Source organism: Microtus ochrogaster, chromosome 6 (assembly GCF_000317375.1).
Source record: "Microtus ochrogaster isolate Prairie Vole_2 chromosome 6, MicOch1.0, whole genome shotgun sequence".
In the NCBI taxonomy this organism is placed as follows: Eukaryota; Metazoa; Chordata; class Mammalia; order Rodentia; family Cricetidae; genus Microtus; species Microtus ochrogaster.
The window spans coordinates 84,921,612-84,938,418 of NC_022013.1; the positions used below are offsets into that span (position 1 = coordinate 84,921,612).

The window sequence follows — 16,807 nt, forward strand, 5'->3', positions numbered from 1 at the left end:
ACACTACAAAGTTCTAGCTTTTTCTCTTACAAAATCTATAAAATCAACCAGGCATGGTGTCACCACTCATAAAGTCAGTACTAGGAGGGGCAGGAGGATTGCAGGCTAAAGAACAGCAGCTGAAGTCACACATTGATACTCTCCCAGAAAAGCAAAACCCTGGGCCAGAGTTAGGCCAGTAGGTAAAAGTGTGTGCTATCAAACCTCACAGCCTAGTTAACCCCCAGGTTCCACGGGACAGAAGGAGAGAACAGGCTTCTACAAGTTGTCCTCAGACCCGTGCACATGCACACCCAAACTCATACACAATACCAAACTCTTACACAATAAATAAACGAGGAGCAATCAAAATGAAAATAAAAATCCAATAATCTATGGAATAGAGATGTGTGTCTAATTTTTTTTTCTTAAAACAGTGGAGACAGCACTGGGTGACAATGGGTCATGTAATTTTTAATAATAAAAAAAAAACCAGCAATGCTTCAGATATTAAACTATTATTTGGAAAATTATTTCCGGGTTACCAAGTCTAGAAAGCCTCATTTACACATGCATCTATGCTCAGAAACCAAAATTCTGGAGACATTTTTCCTTCTCTCTGAGGTGAACATTATTTCATCTTATAGGATGAATCTTAGTCTAAAACAACATAACAAGTGGCTGCCGATTAGTTACAAAACTGACCAATGCAGAGTGACAAAGAAGAAAACAGCTGGGAAGAGAGGACACCAGGGCCTATGAGGTTGCTAAGAGCGTCAAGCAGCAGGGGACCAAGGGCAGATGCCAGGAGAAGAGGAGGGACCAATCGATGACAGGCAGCAACATGGAGACAGGCAGGTGAGCTGCTCCCAGAGCTGGAAAACTACAGCCAATGCAGCTGTGACAGAACTGTGAAGGCAGAGCAGGGAACTCCACACAGTCAGCTTAGTCAGCAGCAGCAGCAGCAGGAGGCCCCTACAAACTCAAGATTCTCTTTAGACTCCACAGCACCCAACAGTGCCAGGCAGATGACTCTGTAGAAGTTTGCTGTGAGCACAAAGCAAAAACTAGTTTAAAGTTACTTTTGTTTTTTAACTTTACTTATTTATTTGAATCTACTTATTGTGTATACAGTGTTCTGTCTGCATTTTCCTGCACAACAGGACACCAGATCTCATTACAGATGGTCGCGAGCCACTGTGTCGTAGCTAGGAGTTGAACTCAGGACCTCTAGAAGAGCAGCCAGGGCTCTTAACCTCTGAGCCATCTCTCTAGGCCCTAAAGTTACTTTTGTACTTCAGTAAAAAAAAATAAGGTTTTAGAATTTAATTGTTAAAAATTAGGGGCCAGGGTGTGTGTTGTCGGCAATAGAGTGTTGCCTGCCATATACAAGACTCTGAGATCTGTCCCCAACACAAACCGATAAACAGACCAAAAATGTGTGGTAATCTTAAATTACAGTAATCCCAGCACTTGAGAGAGAGTGAGGCAGGAGAATCAAGAGTTTAAGGCTACCTTGAATGTTGGAAGCCAGCCTGGGCTACATGAGACTCTGTCTCAAAACAGAGACAAATAATGCATGTGGTGGGGGAGTCCCCTCTGTATGCTCTGAATACCATTGGTTAATAAAGAAACTGTCTTGGTCTGTGATAGGGCAAAAGAGTAGAGCTAGGCAGGGGAAATGAAACTGAATTCTGGGAGAAAGAAGGCGGAGCCAGTGAGATGTCATATAGCCACTGCCAGGAACAGACATGTAGAACCTTGCCGGTAGGCCACAGCCACATGGTGATACACAGATTAATAGAAATGGGTTAAAATTAAGATGTAAGAACTAGCCAATAAGAAACTAGAGCTAATAGGCCAAGTAGTGATTTAATTAATACGGTTTCTGTGTGGGGCTGAGCAGCCAGGCACAAACAAGTGGTCTCCTACAACATACATGTGTCTGTGTGTGGAAATAATTACACATATAAGGAAACCTATGGCTAGCCTGTATGTTTTACTTAACCTAAAGCCTCACTTTTATGGTATTAAAAAACAGTAAAATGCTAGTGATTTCTTTTAGCTTAAGACAGGCAGATTTAATTAAAATACACAGAACAGATACTGGAATATGTATGCGGAAAGTATGTTTACTGGCCCCATGCTCAACCATAGAGTATGTTGTATTTATTAACGGAATATAGCTCTAGGCGTTCTTATACAGCAAAACTTAACAGACCAATACATTTTTTAAAAGGAGACTATTATGTACTAACTGTTAAGTCTGGAGCATAGCCTCCAGCCCCTGGCATCCATCCCAGTCCCCCTGGCCTGGGAGTTGCTTTGGTCTGGACTCCAAATCCCAGCATGCCATGTCCTGACCCCTCCCTGGGGGAGGGTCAGGACCACTCCCACAGGGTATTTAAGTGGGCTCCCAAAGGAGAAACACAGGGTTCCGGGTTTGCATGGGTTCTCCACTGTCCTGTCTCCCCGCCATGCCCTCAGGACTCGAGAGTGCCGTATCTAATAAAACAATAGGCATTTTGATTTGGTATGATCTGACCTAATTGGATTTCTTTGCACCGCTGGCGGAGCCACCCTTTTCTTATTATTTTTTTCTTAACAGTAACTTCTCAAAGAGACAACTTTCAACTCTACAGTTTCCTAGCCATGGCTGCATGGGCAAAGAGACACTGCCGCCATCCGAGGAAGGGACACCCCATTCGACTGTGACATCACAGCTTGATGACCCCCCCCCCCGAACAGAGCTGTCCCCAGGGCAGAACTCTGGTCTAGTGTTTCACCACCAGTTCTGTTGTTTCTCAGAAAACACTTTGAAAATTGTACTAGGATATATAAAATAGAAGTGCCATTTTATCCCTTTTTATATATACAGTTCAGTGCCTTATATTCAAATGCTGGGAACTGTCACTGCCGCCTACTACCTAACTGTACCATTGCCTTGGATAGATACTAAGTATTCACTGGGCAGTGATGAATGATTCTGATAAGAGAAAATTAAGACACAAAAATCATAGTTTTGTGGGAACTATCTGACAATCAAATAGCCTGGTAAAAGTAAACAGGAGAATAACTACTGAGTTTAAGGTTTCCCTTTTTAAAAAAAAAAATCTAATTTTATAAAAAATTAAAAAGGAAAACCCATAGAGTATAAGAAATTAACTAAACAGTAGTAGAACAAAGGTCTCAGGAAGCTTGTCATAGAGTTCCATTCTTCAATTAAATTAACATATAATTTGTTATCTACTTTTATTTTTCTACTTTCTTCCTGAAGTCATCTTTTTCGAAGATAATGCTGTTAGAATACAGTGGGTATACATGAGCATTTTAGGGGTTGAGACACCGTCTTCCTCTGCAGCCAAGGCTGGCCTCAAACTCACGGTGTCTTTCCCGCCACAGCCCGCCCAAGGCAGGATTTACAGGTGTGAGTGAGGACAAGGGCCAACTTCAAGGGAGAAAAAGAACAGAAAAGGCCTCCTCACTTTCCCAGCAGAAGAAGCAACAGAGAACCAGAGCAAAGGCCCAGGGGGCTGAGGAGCCTGAGGACCCGCCCTGGATCCGCCCACCATGAGTCCGCTCTTCCCACCCATCTCCCTCCCCTAGGGCAGGACACCTGCAGTGGCTTTTTATCTTTGTCTTCCGAGACTTACCTTTTGTGTTAATCTTTTCTTCCCAGGACTTTTAAAATTCTCTTATTAAACAAAGGACGACAGTCCTCTTTCGTTAATTTTTCTTTCTACTTATTAGCTTACAAGTCCACCCAGTACCTCCCAGTGCTGTTACTTTGCAGCTCTATTCTGTGAAGCCGGTTTCTAATCATCTAAGATGGATGCGAATACACCAAAGGAGCAGTGAGCACACACACTAGCTTTCATTTTCTGTGGCTCTGAGGAGAAAGATTTCCTCAAGTGTGACCAGTCTGGTCTTCATCTGAGCCCCGAGAATGCTACACTGAATCCACAAGGTTGAAGTGGAAGAATGGCGCTCTTCCCTGCCTCTGTCTGTGTAGAGGCAGGCGGCACGGTTCCTGAGCTGTAAACACTCCCAATGATGGAAAGCCGTCTGATTCAACATGCATAACTTAACAACTAATGCTTTTGCTAGCTTAAAACCAGAAAAAAATTCATAAAAACAAAGCAACATTTTGCACATGTGAGAATTCATCTTCCTCTAGCTGCTATTCCTTCCTGCCTTACCTCTGCGATCTCTATCTTCTTGGCCAGATCATCAAGGGAGAGCGAGCTCTCATCAGGAGGCAGGCTCTCCTGGAGACTGTAGGAGGCTTCTTCAGGAGAGAGGTCTTGGAGGAGGTCAGAGTCGTCGTCCTGGGTATCTTCATAGGAGAGGGACTCTTCTGCGTCTTTTAAGCATCCTTCCAGGAGGCTGTGCAGATAGTCTTCCGTTTCCTTACTGACTTGGTCTTCCTTATCCCGCCCTTCTTCTGGGGTCATACACACTTCTGGACGGGGTACACTTACGTCAGACGCTTCACTGTCGCCACAAAGTGCATTCTCAGAGCCAGGCTCCAAGTCAGTCTGACTCTGTGGTGATTTCCCGTCAACGGCTGGGCGACGGGATTCATCTAATTCACCGCTCTGCAGCTGCTCCCTGGGCAGTGCTTCAAATACACCCCGAACAGGCAGGCAGAGTTCTTTTCGGTGTGCCTGTGAATATTCACTCTCTGAAATCAACACAGGAGGTAAAGCGTCACCGCTAGCGAAGAGCTGCTGCTCTGTCACTGACTCACTAGGAGGAGACACCTTAGGTTCTTCGGACACGTCAGGGTGGTCCTCCGTGGGAGGTGCCTGCAAACCGCCGTCACCCTCAGAGCCATTCTCAGTAGCATCTGGCCCTGACCTGCTTCCGGCAGTCTCTGGGGACGGGGTGTGGAGCTCCAGGGAGGCATTGTTGCTGCGGAGCGGCTCCTCCTCCCCCTTCGTGTGGTCCTTCCCCACAGTTACTGGAAGGTCGGGGGAAGCCGCCTGCCAATCCATTTGATGAGAGCCGGGGCTGCTCTCCTGGGGCTGCTCTTCATGCTGGCCTCCACTAGGTTCCATGGCAGGACCGGCTTCAATTTCTGAAGATGAAAAATGGCTGCATTTGAATTCCAAACAATGCTTTGTATATCAAGGTAGAGAAGGGACAGATGAGTACATGTGTAACAAAAAATTATCTCACCCTCTTAGACAGAAATGCTGCCTGTTGCATTGCAATGGCCTTAGGTAGAACATGCATGCTCAGTATTTAATACATAGCATTAGTGCAATAAAAAAATAAAGATTCTTCAAAAGAGTGTTAAAATAAATAAATGAGTCAGTCTTAATTACAAATGAAGATGTTTACATTCTGAATTTTTTGGTCTTTTACATTTAAATGAATACACTTACTGGTCTTTTTGTATACTGAAGTTAGAAAGTTTTTTTTTTTCCTTCTACTTAAGGTATAGCATATCGAGTACATATTTTTAGGACACCTTAATAATAATATAATATGTAAGTAGAACTACATCTAATCAGGATGAACAAGAGTTTGCTCAGATCAAATTTGCAATCTGAACAGAGTACCCTTAGAAACGTGCTTTCAAAGACAACTGCTTACTACATGGTCACAAAGGGGACATAAAAAGGACACATTCTGACACGAAGTAGAAACAGGTTTGAACTTCAGCCTTATTACTAGAATAAAATCAACTTAAAATACTTTTTTAAAAACCTTAAGACAGTTAAAGCCCTTTATGTGAATAACGAGTGGATGTTGTCCACTGTGAACAGAGAAGCCTTCTCGCCTTGTTAAATATTTCAGGAAGGCATATAATCCCACAAATAAGGGTCAGAAGTGCAAGATAAACTAGTAATTTTATTGCTTCTTTTTTTTAAGTTTATTGGGATTTCAATTATCAACTGACAATCCAAGTTGAGTCCCTGTTACAGATCAGGCATTTTTTTAAGTACTGTCTCAGATGCCAAAGAAGCCTGAACTGGGCTGGCATCTTCAGCTCTTAATGCAGAAGTGGAACTAGGAGTTCTGGGTTCTCCCCGCCCCCAACTTCAAATATCAAAGAAGTCTGAGAAGAACTGGCCGTCTCTGGGGAGTTCTACATCCCTGCTCTCTCCCACTCTCACGGTTTGACTGCAACAAAGCAGGCGGGCAGCTGGTTCCCAGGGGTTGTATGCTTTGCCCGAGCTTCCTGGTATCACCCTATCAGAGGGCGGGTGTGGGGCTGGGGTCACAACAAGGAAGGCCACAGCTGGGGAAAAGGGTCAAGCTCAGCCATAAATTCCCAGTACTCAAAGGTTCAGAGACAGCCTTCAAAACACATCTGTAGGACTCAGAGACTCAATGAGACTGGGAGCACACTCCCTAAGTCCTGGTGAGCCACAAGGCTGGGGATCATCACATATACGAGGGGGTGATAAACAACAATGACAAAATATAATGTAAGAGGCGGGGAAAGTCACCCACAGCACCGGCAGTGCTCTTCCTTGTCCAGGATTTGGTCCACCCTTCATAGGATGGATATTAGCTTATGTTTGGATTGCTGAAGCAGTGATAATCCCTACAGTTTACACAGTCGAAGCATGAGGTATTCAGTTAGAAGTCAGAAGATCCAGGCTCTACCTAAGAATCAGGGCCCCAAACAAATGGCTGTAAACGGGGTGCCTCAGTTTCCCCATCTGTACTACACAAGCCATCCCTAAGCTTGGTGTAACAGGGTCCTTACACAGCCCAGGCCAGGCTGGAACTCACCGGGTAACCAAGGAGGATGACTCTGAACTCCTGCACCGCTCAGTTCTGGGGAGATGTCTACTCCATGTCTATGAAGTTGTAACAAAGCTTATTTTACCCTGTTTCTGATATACAAATGACCAGAAAAGAGACACAAAGAACAGAGCCTGTGGGACTGACACACAGCAATGTGCTGACTTTGTGTCAGGAGAGAAAGGGGATGGAGATTTCAGGATGGCTTGATAAGAGCTTCACGGAGGAGAGCGCTGATGGACGCCAACAGCCCCATCCGCATCATCAGGGCGCTCACTCAAAACTCTGTCATCTCCTTTCAGATCAGGGCTATCAGGCCCAGGATCATAAAGCTCAAAATATAAAATCACAGTAAAATCATCCATCCAGAATAAAAAATACCCTGAAAACATTAGTTATTCCTCAAACTTCATAAATGCATCTAGAAGTTTCCCAAGTCTTTTGTACTAAGGCACAAATTGATATAAAACACATCTTAATGATTAAGAAACACACACACGGTACACATGTAGCACACAAACACACACACACATACATACAGTATATGTTAGTGCTATAAATTATCCAGATAGAACTTCTCATTATCTAGATTTATAGAAAAGGTCGGTACCTGATTAGTCCATTTAGTAATGGTTTTTTTTTCCTTTAGCAAGAAAAAATATCTAAATATACCAAAGCCATTTCATTTTTGTATTTTTGTAAGCCATAACTATTTTTGTATAATCTTTTTATATTCTGTTTTCCTTACTGACAACATAGAAGTTATTTTGCTTTTTAAAAGATTTTATATTCTATTACTTCCAGTTATCTAAAAATGGAAATACATATAAAATGTGGGGTTTATACTTTTTATAAGTATATATACAAAAATCTAAATACAAAAAAACTCTCACCACAACAATTCAGATCTAATACTTTAAAATGCCGCAGGTAAGCGGACTCCTGTCTATTCCTCTCCAGTATAATCTGCAGCGGACCTGGTTCTTTGGCTGTTGCTCCTCTTCCCTTTGGCTCTTCAGACACTGCCGGCCGGGTAAGGCATTTTCTCCCCAGTGACTTTTCCACAGGTGCTATCTAAAACGTTTTTAAAAAGGAAAAACGTAATCACAGCTTTTTTGAGAAACTGTTGCATTAAAACAGAAAACTGTAAGTGTGCTGAGAAAAGGTTTCTCTAGGATGGCCCGGCCCAGATGTAAGATGCTGACATGCCCCACGGCCAGAAGAACACCTCTTACCTTATGCTTGGACAAGAGAGGGCTGTGGAAAAGAAGAAAAACATAGTTTTAAAAGTACAGCATGCTTCCAAACAAATGTCACGGAAATGGATATAAAAAATAGAGCCTCTCTGCATTCTAATATTAGCGCGGAACATTCCCAGGGTGCAAACAGTGCCACCGGCTCCCGTGGCTCACAGGACAGCCGATCACTGCTGAAAGACCCCAAACAAGTTACACGTGCTTCTTGCACCATAAATGTTTTACAATTTCAGTTTAAAACAGATTATGACAGAACATAGTTATGTTGGAATGACTTGTGGACAGACAACTTTCAAGTGTTAGGGTTTTTTCTAACAGTATGCCAATAAAGGCATGGATAAAATAAATCCTGGCTATATTATTATCATAATACTTAGAATCAAGAAACGGCTCAAATGTCTGCAAGTAAGTGAAATGGGTGTGTAAGCTGCCACACGGTCATACGATAAATTGGTGTAACAGTATAACAGTAAACTGATACTGCATGTGATAAAATATAACCCAGAGACAATGATGGACTGAAAGATCTATAACAATAACTGTATTCTGCACGTTTGTATGAAATCATATAGCATGTAAAGCCACAGTCACAGAACTCAGCTGTGATCACAGGAGAGGGGAGTGGGAAAGGTCGACTTGGAAACTCAATGAAGGGACCTTCTGAGAGGTTAGGATGTTTGTATTTTGGATTCTGTTAGTGCTAGTCATAGACGGAGGTAGGGAAACATTTACCAGGCTCATACAGTGAACTATAATTATGAGGCATAATTTGGGGTACAATGTTCTAAAGATACCATGCACATAGCATGTTCAAGTAAATACTTCAAACAGTTAGGACACACTAACAAACCGTGAGTTCCTTTGGGAGGGCAGTAGGTGGTGTCTGCATTGAGTATATTGAAAGCAAATAAGTTATCTTTACTTTAAAGGCTTCTAATCTTTTAAATAGGTTATAAAAATGAAAATATAAAGTAGAAAGCTAACATAGGAACTTCCTAAGAAAATGAGTTACAATTCAGAATCCCTGAAAAGGTTGTTTGCAAAGGTTCAAATTGCCTAGCACAGGGAAACCATCTTCGGAGAGTGGACCGGACACTTCCATTGGAACCTCTCTTGCTCTTCCAAGGTTGGTTTCCAGATCCCCAAGCAAATGCCCTCTCTTCTGCACGGCTAAGCAGCAATTACTCAGGACTGTTTCGTTATCAACACACAGAGCTTTAGTTTACTGCCCATTATTCTGAAGAGGAGACAAAGTTACCGGCAAAACAGACCGCCCTTTATCCTTTGTACAGTGGACTCGGGATCCAAGTCCAGAAATGGGTGCTATTTAAACCCCATGCTCCCTTCCCCTTCAGAGCTGAGTGACCCAATGAGCAATTCACAGCAAAGATAAGCAGAACAAAAAATAACAAGCTTTATTATTAGGATAATTTAGTTTTGAAAACCTATCTCCTTGATACAAGTCAAGAAATTGGAAAGTACCCGGTAATGAAGTTTTCCTTCAGTTAGGTTAAATATGAAATACTGAGCTTTTTAGAACTGTTCTTAGGAAGGATACAGCTCTTCTTATCACAAACAGACACTGGAAAACTGCCAAAATAGCAATGATCAATATACAGAAATAAATATATATATTTAATAAAATTAAAGTAATAAATAATGATTAAAAGACAAACGGAACAAAAGTCCTAATGCGCAACTTAGATAATTTGGCTTGCTGATCTCCTAATTAAACAGTATCAAAAGTAACAATGTGTCTGAGCCCATGGAAACCCAGTGAGGTCGGTGAGAAAGAAGAGCCGAGAAAGAATCCTTAAAATTTCATTATACTCAGTTCAGTTCAGTTCAGTTTCTTAAGTTGAAAACAGCAAGAAAACAAAGAAATGGATCATACATTTCAATACTTAAGATAATGCATATCTTCAATAGTCTCCAACTTACTTTAAATAAATTAAGACATACTCACTCTTGATGCGTTGTGCAAATTTTAGCAAGCTGTTCAAAATCTTCACCACTGAATCCCTTTTCCGAATTCCTCAGAGGCGTCACTGCATGTGGCTGGACAGCTCTCCATTTTGTTTCTAAATTTAAAATACTTGTTAATCCCTGGCTCTTACAAAAATGTATTTAGGCTTCACTAGAATAATTAATGTACTGCTACCTTCCCAAGCAACCCCAAGGTTAACAAAGTTAGAAGGAGCTAAACGAGTTCTTCACAGAACAGTAAACATTCTACAAACAAAACTAGCCAGGAGCAAACGCAGAAAAACGAGAGCAAGGCATGGAGAGAACACCGTCTGCCTTCCCTCTCAAGCTGCAGGGGAAACCCCCGGCCTTGCACCCGCTAGGCGAGCTCTCAGACGTGAAGCGCATCCCTGGCCTGTGCTTTGCAACAGACACTTGACTGTGTAACTTCTTTCCTTTTAACATGTGAACCAGGACACTACGCTCACTTTCTAGATAGCGGGTTGTTAGATGGCTTTGAGTTCCAAGTTCCAGGTCAGTCTGTACTCACCCCACTGTTCCTGAATGGCAGAAAGATTGGCGAGCAGCTGCTCATGGTACAGTCGTTCAAGCTGAATGAATTTCATTGCTTTCTCGTCTGAGTAGAAAAACTGAGGAAAATAGAAATCGAGACTATATCTGCAAAGGAATGTCCTAAAGAAGCCAAGAAATGTGCTCCTCTGGCCAAAACAACGAGAAGGCTCGAAATATTTCTAAACTTAGGCACACCTGACGGGAGGGTTCCTGGCTTTGGGTGAGTACATTTTATGGTAACACATGATGCAGAGGTACTTGGGCTCCACAAGCAGCAGACTCGAAAGGTTGCACTTGAGGACTGCCTGCCTGGCAAGGCATTGGCAGCATCACCAAAGCCATCTAACTGGATAGAGGACCACAGGGGATCCCGGAGATTGTGTGTTTCCTTCATTTCTCTCCTTAAATGACTCCCTGACTAGGAGATCCTTCAGGTCAGGCTTTCTCTCTGGTTTCATGATTCTTTACTTACTTTTCATTGGGCATTTTTCTCCACTGAGCCAAAAAGTACCAAATGCTAAACAATGGAAACATGGCATGGGGCTTTCACAAAAAATTAATTTACCTCAGTGACTTTTCTAATTATAACATAATTCTTTTTTTTTTTTTTTTGGTTGATCTTCTTATGACATTTTGGCCTCCCATCTGTGCCACACAAACTTGCATCTTAGAAGGTTTGAGAAACACTGTCCAAATGCCCAGCTTCCTCTGGGCGGTGTTCTAAATGTTGACCCAGAAAAAAAGGAAAAGACGATTGAAAGGTTTAGCTTTGTGTCCTTCCCATGAACACTGAGAGTTCAGCTCTCCCTCCCATCACCTTAATAATCCCTGGGGCCACGAGAAGCAGAACCACTCCTCTGCTCCTGCTGCCCAGGACTGAATGCTTCCTATTCAAAAGCTTCCGTGGGATCTACTTGAAAACAGTATTTGTTGGTTGCTAGTGAAGACCTAATCTTTCCTTGGCAGCTACACACAGCCGTGCATCATGAAACATTTCTGTCAGCTCTCCAAACAACAAAGCCACCGAATGATGCCTTTCTCTGAGTGCTGCTGCTGCTGCGCAGCTCGGCACCACTGCCGCCCCAAGCAGTCAGAGGAGCTGCTGTCCCAGGATGCTCCATTATGCGTGCTTGAGCGAGGGAATCTAACAGACTTTTAAACGTTTCACCTTCAGCAGTGTGTGTGTTTTCCCCATTCTCTTGAACATAATGTTTAATGTTGGTAAAAATTAGGCCTCCTTGATGAAAGCCAAATTTAGGAGGCTTTAGGGGATTTTTTTGGAGTGACCTATTTCCTACACTTTGCTCTTTGAGGCGGTTACATGGGCACACGCAACTGCCAAAACCCACCAAAATCATATGGTCTCCACATTTTGTTGCATAGACTTTCAGCTTAAAAAAAATAAACTATAAAGATGGGTTCCTCAAGCATTCTATAAATTTCTGTCTGTAGTTAAGAAAGGATACAGTCCTCTTCCTGGAAATAGGTCTCAGCTACCTATAAAGAGAAAAGAAGAAATTAATATTTGGGTGAAAGGACAAACTTGGGAGCCAGCAAGATTTTGAAAGGTTGCTTTGATAGATTACTAACAAAAACACTTTCGCCACATTCACAGTTGAGAGGACTCTGCAGGCGCAGGACGCAATCCTTAGGTCCCGTCAGCAATTGCGCACAGGCATGCCACCAAGTCCTGCTAGTCTAGCTCCAGTCGGAACAAGCATCACCTAGTCCCTCAAGTTTCTTAAGGACGAGCGGAAAGCTAAAGATTTACAAAGATACAACAGGGGTGAAAAGGCTAAAAAGATTATTCTGCTTGTTTGTTTATTTATTTTGGCTTTTTGAGACAGGGTTTCTCTGTGTAGCCTTGTGTTTTTACACATCTACAGGCTTACACAGCAGCCGCTTTCCCATCTGAACCATCACTTCAGTCCTGTTTATTTTTTGAGACAAGATCTCTTGTAGCACAGGCTAGCCTGGAATTCATTATGTAGCCAAGGATGGCGCTGAACTGCTGATCTTTTGGCTTCTGCTTCCTGAGTGCCAATCACAGACCCAGTGCTGTATTGCTGTTTTTGAAAAGGCCAAGCTAACTCGGTGATAGTGCTTGCCCAGCATGCTCCAGGCTCTGAATCTAGTTCCTAGCACCATAAACATAGCTTGGGTATGTAGCTCAGTATCAGTGTGCTTGCCTACTGTGTGGGGGAACCTGGGTTCAATTCCCAGCACAACAAAAGGGAGAGAGAACGAGGGCAAATGAAATGTCAACAGTTGGACTTGTGCAATGCCACACTTACACCAAACACTAGAGACATTAGTCCCGGAAGCTGATGCCTGAAAAGGTTCTCATATACTAGTTTCCTTCTAAAGGATCTTCAAAACAAAACAAAATAAAACTGAACCAGGCATGCACCTTAAGCTCAGATACTGAGGATAAGGCAAAACAACAGCCTAATCCCATGGTTTAGGACCAGCCTGGACAGAAAGCCCTGTCACAAACAAACACAGTTAATTAAATTAATTAATTAGTTAAGAATTTTTTGATTAAAAATCTCTGAACTCCTAAAATGTCTCCACTATATTTTTGATCCTCTGTCTCACACTTGTTACCTTCCTACATCTGGCCTGGTCTTGCAATCATCCATGTGCTGCGGCATCAATTTTCCACTAACTGTTCCCGAATCCAACAGAATATCATCTAGCAAGTGTCTTTATCTCAGACTCAAGAATGTACAAAAGTGAGTAAAATGTCATTTTAAACTTTAGAAGCAACATTTAATTCCATATATCCAACTTCAGAGAGCAGGACAGTTCTGGGGCACGACGGCCTCTGCTCTCTGCGGGGAAATGGCGTGTACTGATGCCCTCTTCACGCGGTGGAGCGCTGTGCTCTACGCTAGGCCGGCCCCCAGGCTTACCCTCTGCAGCTGCCGTACTTGCAGCTGCAGAGTGAAACGCATCAACTCCTTGTCTTCCCATGAATAAGATTTTAATGATTCCGTTTGGTGCTGGCACTTTAGTAATTGTGTTACATAAACTCCAAATTTGCCTTTCCTCTAATAAACAGCAATCTCTGCTGCGGATTTCAAAACCGCCTCGCAGGGCTCTGAGAAACGGGGTGACAGCAGTGCTGACGCCGTAGAGAAATGCAGCAAGAATGTCTTAAAGAAGTAATGCATGCTCTGTGTTCAGGCAACTGTACGGGCCGGAGGGAGCTTGTGGGAGAGCACTCGCCTGGCATGGTTCAAGGCCGCGCGTCAACACACAGCACGGGAAAATAAGTAATAAAAGATAACTTTACTCTGTGGTGGTTATCTCAGCTCTAGGCCCTGCAATGCACAAGGACAACTACTTTTTAGGAGTTCTCACCACTGTTCATATTGTATATGGATTTTGGTTGAGAAGTAGAATTTTAAGAAGCAGATCCATTGCACATTTATATGTGTCCACATATAAATTATATTTTTACATCTGAAAAGAAACCTAAGAGATTTTTTTAAGACCTTGATGATAAGGTATTTATAACTAAGACCAGTAAGCGCTAAACTATTAATAAAGTTTAGCATAACTTGTGATATGTAAAATATTCCACATAAGTATTGTTTTACATTAGCTATTCTGTATGTGTACAGGTGTGGAGATCAGAGCGCGGTTCGCAGGAGCTGGTTTCTCTCTTCCACCATCAGAGTTCTGGGGACTGGCTCAGGTTTGCTGACAAGCACCTTTGGGTGCTGAGCCATCGAGACAGAGCGCTTTACACTTTCAGAACAGCATCTACAAAGTCCTCTAAGTTTCTAGTAAAAAATAAATAAATAAAGGATTTCATTTGTAGATCCCTATCTCTATTTTCTAGAGACCTACCAGTACACAGAACAATAAAGTAGCTGTTAAACTTAATTATCTTTAAATACTCCAAAGGTACAAAAGGTCTAGATCGCCTTTCTTTCTTTTTTTTTTTTTGTTTGGTTTTTCGAGACAGGGTTTCTCTGTGGCTTTGGAGCCTTAGATCGCCTTTCGATACATTCAGGTTCAGCAGAAACAAAGCAATGACCGGAGAGTCTGTCCCAAGATCTGATCTGCTGGGAGCAGTACAACTGCCCTCCTGGGATGCAGCCGTCACCTTCAAATTTCCCTTCGCCTAGACCAGCAGTTCTCAACCTACAGGAAGAGATATCAGATGTCAGGCCCTGAAGCAGGAATATTCTCAGTCTGAGAGCTGTTAGGAGGCCAGAGCTCCCAGAAGACACTGAGACAGTTTGGAAGGAATCAAGGGTGGAGAGGTAACAGGCACAGATCACAGAAAGTCATGGTGAGGGTTTTGCTTGACTTTTATATGCATGAGATGAGATGTCACTGGAAGGCCCTGAGCAGTGAAGTGACAGGGTCTAAGCTGTGCTGTATCTAAATCACGTTAACTTCCAGGTAGAAGGGGAAAGTCTAAACAACACTAGAGTTAATGCAGGGAGGTTTGCACAGTGAGAAAGTTCAGGTGGGATTCGATGAAGGGACACAACACTTGCTATTACAGAGGAAGGGCCTGTGGGAGGGCTCTGCAGGTCAACAGGCTCTGCCTGCTGTGTAAGCCTGACAGTCTGAATTTGATCCCTGAAACCCATGCAGGTGAGAGGTTGTCCATGGGGTTGTCCCCAGACCTCCATATGTGTATGGTGGCATGCCCTTCACATCCCCTCATACACATATATGCCATAATAAAATTAATTCGAAATATTTAAATGGAAAAAAGTATTTGAACATGTACAAACCATAATGAGAAAACTACAAACACTTGTCAAAATGTTTACAACTGATGAATGTAGGCGAAAGGCAAAAGGTGATGGACTGGGAATTGCTAAAATGAATGAAACCACTTCCACCCCTCTCCAGCTGTGTCTCCTGGGAAGTGACAGGGTCTTCTGCATTCTGCACAGAGGTGATGACCTCAGCTGATTCCTGTGGATCTAATGCATCAGCATCCTTTGCAGCTACTCGGCAGGGACTTCACAAGCAGTCTCTGCACTGGTGACAGGGAGGACAGAGCTGTGTGGCAGAGTAGTTGTAGGCTTTTACTGTGTACCTACCAAACACTGCAACGCATGCTCATCCTCATTAACGCAATTCATCTTCCACCAACTTTCTCATGATAAAGAAGCCAAAGCCACACAGCTCAGCAAAAGCCCCTCTGCTCACTGAGCTCCCCCGAGCATGCAGACTGTGGGACGTAGAGGAACAGCAGTTAGAGGCTAGGACACTGTGAGTTTCTGGGAAAGGAGCAGTGTTTTTCAGTGAAATGGAAGCGGATAATCTTTAGGTCCAGTCAATATTATTATTGTCTTTCAGACTCAAATGGGGCTTTTCTTTCCGGACTGATTTGCCCCTGCCCAAGGTCACCTGCCATTGAAAAGAACCTTCTTAATTCTAATGCAACCATGGCTTAAGGATAGAAACTCCATAAAAAAGATGTCTGCCTTGCTATTTCCATTTTTATCTTAAATATTCTTTCCCCGACATTTTACTGAACTTCTTCAGCGGAGTTCAGACCACAGGAAAACCAACAGCCACATACTTTCACCCCTGATCTGGCAATGACTGTCACGCTGTCACATCCACTTTCTCTCCCAGCAAACTACTTCCAGAGCCGCAGGGCTTGTTTCAAATATCTTTACACTTGTGCTTCTATCACTCAGGAACAAGGAGTCTCCTATATAACCCAGAACCTAATCATCCTTTGGAAAAAATGAGGCTTGGGGCTTGAGAGAGGCTCTGAGGTGAAGGGTGGCTTCAAGTACTGGCACACATGATGGGCGGATCACAATGTTCTGCAACTCCAGTTTCAGGGGATCCAACACCTTCTGGTCTCTAAGAACGTGTGTGTGTTTGCACACACACACACACACACACACACACACACACACACACAGACTTAAAAAGAAAAGCTTTTTAAAATGATGCTTTACTACAATGGTATTTAAATGCAGCCCATATTCAAACTTCTTCAGGTTATTTTAAACACGAATGCATCCAATGTGATAGCAAATTCTAGTACTAGTGTTGAGAAACGCAATGAGAGCAAATGGCAGTAAGGAGGATCAAACAGCTGTGAACACTTCTTATAAACTCAGTCCACTGTGCGAATGTAACAAAGGCTGGGCGCCAAGGGAGGGCTGCCTGGGTGAGGTGGTCTTCAATGATGGCAAGTCAGTAACGCTTTAGAGGCCAGGTGCAGGTCATGCTTCCTTACAGTCATACAGCAGACAATAAAAACATACAACTTGGCC

At 43.0% G+C, this 16,807-nt stretch overlaps 1 protein-coding gene across 2 annotated transcripts in view; it reads right to left on the reverse strand.

The window, feature by feature from the left end:
• The window catches only part of Cnst (consortin, connexin sorting protein), an 84,561-nt gene that overhangs the window by 14,485 nt on the left and 53,269 nt on the right, over positions 1–16,807 (reverse strand). For both annotated transcript variants that reach the window (XM_005348980.3, XM_005348979.3), the window contains exons 4-9: positions 12,002–12,032; positions 10,513–10,599; positions 9,964–10,078; positions 7,977–7,998; positions 7,719–7,815; positions 4,179–5,059 (exon numbers count right to left, since the gene is read on the reverse strand). In XM_005348980.3, the coding sequence (XP_005349037.1) occupies positions 4,179–5,059; positions 7,719–7,815; positions 7,977–7,998; positions 9,964–10,078; positions 10,513–10,599; positions 12,002–12,032 (1,233 nt within the window). The remainder of the gene's footprint in view (positions 1–4,178; positions 5,060–7,718; positions 7,816–7,976; positions 7,999–9,963; positions 10,079–10,512; positions 10,600–12,001; positions 12,033–16,807) is intronic.